This window comes from Myotis davidii, unplaced genomic scaffold (genome assembly GCF_000327345.1).
Source record: "Myotis davidii unplaced genomic scaffold, ASM32734v1 scaffold88, whole genome shotgun sequence".
NCBI classification, from domain to species: domain Eukaryota; kingdom Metazoa; phylum Chordata; class Mammalia; order Chiroptera; family Vespertilionidae; genus Myotis; species Myotis davidii.
The window spans coordinates 1,302,002-1,308,801 of record NW_006300377.1 but is presented as its reverse complement, the minus strand read 5'-3'; the positions used below and the strand labels follow the sequence as shown (position 1 = coordinate 1,308,801).

At 48.4% G+C, this 6,800-nt stretch overlaps 1 protein-coding gene across 2 annotated transcripts in view; it reads right to left on the bottom strand.

Annotated features, from left to right (window-relative positions):
- Nucleotides 1–211: 211 nt before the first annotated feature.
- MTF1 (metal-regulatory transcription factor 1) overlaps nucleotides 212–6,800 on the bottom strand; it is a 43,803-nt gene continuing 37,214 nt past the window's right edge. Inside the window, exons 10-11 of one of the 2 annotated variants that reach the window (XM_006777268.2) lie at nucleotides 5,033–5,096; nucleotides 212–3,865 (exon numbers count right to left, since the gene is read on the bottom strand). In XM_006777268.2, coding sequence (XP_006777331.1) covers nucleotides 3,435–3,865; nucleotides 5,033–5,096 — 495 coding nt within the window. In that variant the 3' untranslated portion in view covers nucleotides 212–3,434. The remainder of the gene's footprint in view (nucleotides 3,866–5,032; nucleotides 5,097–6,800) is intronic. The other variant, XM_006777269.2, reaches the window with a different exon arrangement.

Genomic DNA, 6,800 nt, shown 5'->3' with positions numbered 1-6,800 from the left:
CTACAGACAGCCTCCTGGTACAGAGTTGATGGAGCAGAAAATGCGGCCAGGCCAGGGCCACATGGGACAACGACCATCAAGCTACACATATTGCACCAAGGTAAGTGCTTTTCTTTTCACACCTCAATTTAACTTTTTATTCTAAGCAAAAAATAAAACTTTGTGGAAAGCACACACACACACACACACAAAAGAAATTGCAGCAATTGGGTTAAAGATAAAATAACCTAAAGTGCTTTTTATTTTATTATTTCTTTAATATACCAATATGAGGTTCTGCAAACTCGTCCCTCTGGACACATTCAGCATTATACAAAGTCTCTCAGGAAACCCACCCACCCTCCATTAGCCCCATCAGTCCACTGCCTTGACACTCTCCAAGCTACTGACTCTCCCAGAGGTGGTAAACAGAAGTCCCTTGCTTCTACCCAGAGAGGTCTTCACACATGAAGGCCCCTCCCAGGCTTTGTACCAAGATCTCCTTCTAAAAGGATAGGGGGGCAGGGGATTCAATAAATGACACTAACTCCTGCCACCAAACTGGTGATGTCCCCAGGAGGCTGACCAGACCCGACAGGCAAGGCAGGGCCACTTTCCCTCAATGCCTGGGAAGGGCCAGATTCACTAAGGCAGTTTGGTGGTGCCAGCCAAAGTTTCCTCCCACCTCCTGAGCCCATGTACTATAATTCCTGATGCTGACTAGCACCCTGTATCCAAGCAGTATAACTAGAGATGCTAGCAGGAACTGGAAGTATAAATCTACAGGGTGGAAATGGTTAAGGTTACCATGGGAAGAAAAAGGCTTGATTTCACCTGGTAGAAGCCTGCAGACCTTCTCTAACCTTTCCCTCGGTTCACTCCAGGTTTGGGAAACCACTCTCTCCATGAAGGCTCTGTCTGGATCCACTTTAGCCAGCGACCCACTCTTCTCCAAGGTTTACAGAGGAGGGGGGGGAGGGAGAGCGCTGGAGGAGGAAGGAAAGACTGCCTATCCTGTGGAATCAACCTGCTCTTCTAGCAACCACTCACTGACATTTTAAGCATGCTCATGATTTTTCAAAAGCTGATTGGGTTCGATAGTTGCCCTTGTAATCTCGAATCATCCTCAAAAGGCAGTTACCGCAACTAGAAAAATCTGTCGACCCAAACACTATTTTAAGATGCTTCTTCATCACCCCCAATCTTTGGAGAGCAGAAAAGCCACTGACCTGGGTAGGCTCAACAAGTTAGCACAGGCCTGGCTACCAGAAAGAAGCAACATTTAAACCATGGACACTTCTAGCGACTTTTCCTGGGCTCCTGTTTCCTACCTGCTCCCAGGGAACTGAGTCCCAGGTGACTCCAGGGATGTGGGAAGAGGTCATTCCTGCCCTCCGACGCCAATTACCTTTGGGATCGTATTGTGCTGGTCGCTCGCAGAAGAGGTAGAGAAAACACACGTGTCCTACCTCAAAGCTTCCTATGCTGCCTGGTCCACAGAGCCAAGGACAAGCCATGCTCAGCAGCTGGTTTTCCAGGACCCACTCACTGTGGTACTAGAAGATTCCTCCTGACTTGGCGACTTCTGCTGAGGTCAGTGGTTCCAGAACCCACCAGCCTCTTGGGGAGGAGAGTGCAGAAGGTTAAAGGAAACCCATTCTCCTGTCTAGACTCCTAGAATGAGAAGCCAGCAGCTGCTTGTGGCTAAGCCCACCTCTTATTGCAGTGACGACGTTCACCACCACTGCCCTGTTGTCCAAGTCTGTCCCTGAACATCCGGTTAAAGGCTCGGCTTCTGGCTCCCAAAACGATCTGCTCTGGACACTGTCTTGGCCGGCCGTGAGTGCGGCTCAGAGACAGGAGAGTGGCAAATGCAGCTCTTTTTACATTAGGGAGTGGGAAAAGGAAGGCAAGATTATGGCTACTTTCTGCCTGACGACATTGACCCAGAAGAGCAGCCCTGTTTGCTCAAGGCAGGGAAGAGGCCTAGTCTATAGACGCGGGGCTGTGCCCAGCTTCTGAGCTCAGTGAGCTTGGTGAGTGCTTATGACTACATTGACATAGCCAGTTGAGAGAAACTTTCCATTTTAGTGTGGGCTGTATTTTATGTTTTATGTTTAGAGGCATGACTTGGAGCCAAAGGCAGATAGATGGTTGTAATTCTATACACAAATCAAAAAACAATTCTTCTTTCCTATAATACAACTTAATGAAACATTCCAAATGCGATAACTTATTGCAACATTTCAGGCTTTTTGGTGGAAGGGGAATTTTTTTGTTGGTTTTACCCTGAGTAGAAGATCATCGTTTTGTGTTTTTTGTTTATTTTTTGTTTTTGTTTAGAAATCAAGTGACTAAGCTGAGCAAGTCACATCCTTCTGTGCACTGTACTAGGCTGTATGCAAAATCCAGAGGGGTGAGAGGTGAGACGGGAGGGGCAACCAAAAGCCTGGCTAGAACCTGGAACCAGGATACCTGGCCTGCCAATTACATGCCACCTTAAGAAACCTCCCTCAGCGATACACCTTCTGATAAGCAAAATGCAGCTCTTCTGCTCCGAGGAAGAGAAATACCGGTAAAGGAAGGCAGAGCACCGACCAGCAACTGGCCATACACCCACATGTCCACTCTAGGACAAAACAGGGATGTTCCCCCCAAAAATTCGCTGTGATCTGCAAACCCTGGCAACCAACTGAGAGACAGAACCAGGAAGGCAAAGACTGTGATCACGTTGCTAGAGCCTGCTCTGCACACACGCCATTGGCAGATAGTAAACAGCGCGCGCGCAGGGCCCGCAGAACCAGATCCTCCCTACGGCTTCGGGCCAGGCTGCTAGCTGCCCTTCTGTGCTGCAGCTGGACGCAGACACCTGCCACAGTCACTCCGAGCTCCGCTGACACAAGTGCAAACAGCAAAACCATCTCACCCAATTTCTGTCCGGCTCACAGCTGTCTGACCTGCCTTTGCCACTTCCCTCTCTGATGGAGTGAGGGTCTGCCCTTTGGAGCAAGCTTCAGCCTCAGGCTCAAAAGACGCACAGGGAGGAGCAACACCTGACACACTGAATTCCACTGTCCAGACCACAAGGCCCCAGTGCAAGTGATGGGCAACATCAGATCGATGGAAACACACCCTTTCACTTGGAATTTTTATGCATACGGGTAACCTTAATTTCCAAGTTCACATGACAATAAGCAAAAGTGACATACAGTGCAGCCAAACAGTTCATTTATAACTTAGCTTTTTTTTTTGTTTTGTTGTTTTTTTTTTCTCCCAAAGATCAGTTCCTTAAAATGGATGCTCCTGGGATATGAATAAAGAAAATATATCCGAAATGTGAGGATTTCAAATAGATTTCTTCATCCTTCAAATTACCAATCCCATGATGGTAGACATCACACCTGTGTGTGCTTCCTGCTCGCCCTCTCTTCCCGGAGGGGAGCACAGGTGGCCTTTCACTTGGAGAAGCTGCTGGTCAGGCCCAGCTCCTCCTCCCCCTGCAGTAGTGCTTCAATGGGAATCAGGTTGGACGGCGTGTCCAGGTTCGGGAGGGACAGAAACTCTGACACATCCATGGCACTTAACGTTTCTGTCTGAGGGTCTGGAGGAGTCCCTGCTTGTCTGCTTTGCTCACAGGAAGAGGGGATGGCGGAGGAGGATGACAGGGGGACAGAGGGTGAGGAGAAAGTCTGTGGTGGTAGCTTCCGGCTGGGCCCCTCAGGAGGCTGGGGGCTTGGCTCTGGAGGGGGTGGGGAGGAACAGCCCTTTCTCCTGCCAGCCGCCCGCTCCTTAGCAGAGTCCCGGCATGCGCACTGACACTGACACGCCTCTTCTTGCTTGATGATGATCACAGGAACACTGAGGCCAATCTGCTGTACAGAGCTCCCTGTGAGAGAGGCGAGAGAGACTGCTCTTCAAGTGGCTGCAGGCACAGGGGGATCTACACTAGGTGAGGGCTGAGTGCCATGGAGGCGGGAATGGTGATGGAGAGGGTGGATGCCACACACACCATCGAGATGTGCCCCGTATTTCCAGCCTTGTTTCCAGCCATCCTCTCCCCTGCACCCTCCATGCCAGCCAGGGAGGTGGATGCCTCCCTTTTCCTGACTGTTTTATTTTTGTTTGTTTTTTACCTCTGAGCCTATGGGTGCTTTCCGTGGCCTAAACTCCCAGGCTGTTCTTCCGGAGAACTTACTCTTCTTATCTCTGAAGGCCCAGCTCACTCCCCTCTCCCCTCTGAGGCCTCCAGGCAGTGTTTCCAGCAGGCTTACACCTAGGGCTGGCCCAAGGCAGGTGCCAGCACTGTGCAGAGCTCCTGGATTCCTCCCACATCTAGCATCTTTGTCCCTTTGTCCACACTGTATGGGACTGTTCACTCCGCCTACCCAAGGCTCCTTCAGGACATTTCACTCATCTTTGTAGCCGTCTCTGACATACGGTGGGTGTCCGTAAAACCTCCTTCTACACAGCCAGCCTAGTGTGCACACGCTCTGAACTCAGATGGGCTGTGTGTGTCTCAAGAGCTCTAGAGACCAAGGGGCAGGAGAGCAGAGTGGGAGCCAGGAGGCCTGAGAGCTCGTGCTCTGGCTCTGCCACAAACTCATTTGTGACTCTGGGGGAGTCATTTAATATTTCAGGGCCTCAGTTTCTTAATCCATAACATAGAGTTTGAAAAAAAGGACCTTTTAGTTCTATACAGTCTCTGACCCAGATGCTATTTCTTCATTACTGTAATTAGGAAAGAGTCCAGTGAATTAACAACTGCCCTCTTTAGCATTAATTGTGATTCAAACTTTTTTTTTTTTTTGCTACATTTAAAAGCTGTATCTGAAAGGGAAAGAACTGTTACTAGTTTTAAAATGTTAAAAGTGGCATTAATGCCGTAAGTGCACTAACCTCCAATAGTTATAAGAATATGAGATACTCTAATAAACAAACAATACAATGTGACAATTTTGATTTCAAAGTTTTAAAAATTGGGTAAAGCAACAGACTGTGCCTCAAGGGGCCCAGGGAGTTGAGTATCTTTTAAAGCTCACATAGAATTACATACCTGTGCTACTGGCTACTGGTACCGCAGTAGTAAAAAACACCTTCTCAACTTTAGATGCTTGCTGCTGGAAGAAAAAAAGTCACATTTATGGCACTCGAATACGGCAGAGCTCCAAGGAGCTGAAGCCTCCCCGATGGTCATCCAAGAGGGAGAGAACGCTCAGTGCAGAGGGATTTGCACTGAGAGATGTTTTGTTTGTGCTCTGGCATGAGGTCACCCCACTGTTCGACAGTTCAGTGTGGACAATGTAGCCAGCTTTGTCCTCCAGGCTACCTCCCAGCTGCCTAATTCAGTGGTTCCATGTGCCCAAAGGCTCCTCCAAGGTTGCTGTTCTCCAGAGGATGATCTCAGAGGGAGCCCCAGGGCTGGCTTCCCCTCTGAGCTCTCCACTCTCTGCCATCCCCCAACACTTCTAAGAGGCTGGGAAGTTCTTTTCCCTCCAGGATTAAGATGCATGCAGAACAGCCCGGTGAAGGCCCTGAGCACAGGGCAGCTGCTCACGGGTGGGCCCTGAACTCTGCCATGCCCGATTCCAGCCCTAACTGCTGCTTAGTAGTTGTTAAGGTCAGGCAAGTGAGTCAACCTCTGACAATCAGTTCCCCATCCGTGACAATGGGGATGATATCCAAAGAACCCCAGTGAGGGTGTAATGAGAGGATGCATGTAGAGTCCCAGGCACGTGGCGAGCACTCGGAAAACATTAGCTACTTACGTTACTACTACGTAGGATTATAAAGTCGTGCCCAGAAATCACCCTAATCACTTTAGTACACTTCCTATTAAACTATCTTCAAGTCTTAACTTCAAAGGGCTGTCTTTTTTTTTTATTATTGTTTAAAGTTTTACATATTTCTCCTTTTTCCCCCCATTGACCCCCATCCTCCCCCCGCCTCACTCCCACCCCGAGGGCAAGCCCCCACTGCCCCAGTGTCTGTGTTCATTGGTTATGCTAATATGCATACATACAAGTCCTTCCGTTGATCTCTAACCCCCACCCCCTGCCATTTGTCTCTGGATCTAGGGCTTTGTCTTTTATCCCTCTAAGGCAGTGGTTCTCAACCTTCCTAATGCCGCGACCCTTTAATACAGTTCCTCATGTTGTGGTGACCCCCAATTTCATCGTTACAAATTGAACATAATTAAAGCATAGTGATTAATCACAAAAACAATATGTAATTATGTATGCGTTTTCCAATGGTCTTAGGCGACCCCTGTGAAAGGGTCGTTCGACCCCCAAAAGGGTCGCGACCCACAGGTTGAGAACCGCTGCTCTAAGGAAATAAAGAAAATCTAGGAGGACTGTGAAAGCTTCTGGCTAAGTTATAGGTGACACTGTAAAATAATGATGGAAAAATAAGACCCATATTTAAATACATGAAAATGAGTTGTGTGGAAAAGGAATGACAACACTTGTCCCACGCAGCTCCCCTAGGCAGATTCAGAAAGAAATGATAAAAACCACATGGAAGCAGATTGGGTCGTAATATTGAAAAGACCTTTCCATTGGAAAATGGAACTAGGTTGCCTCTAGAAGTGGCTGGCACCCCGTTTATGGAATTTGAATGCTCACTATTTAGCCCTAAATAGTTTGTTTGAGATATTTAATTGAACAATGAAGTCATTTCCTTATCATCGAGACCAAACACTTAGCAGAAAATAGCTCTAAGTGGGCTCTGGAGCAGAGATTTCTCTCACGTGCACCTGATGGGGTGGTATCAGTCCCTCCCCTCAGTGTGACTGCCCTGGAGACAGAAGGCGCTTCCTGAAC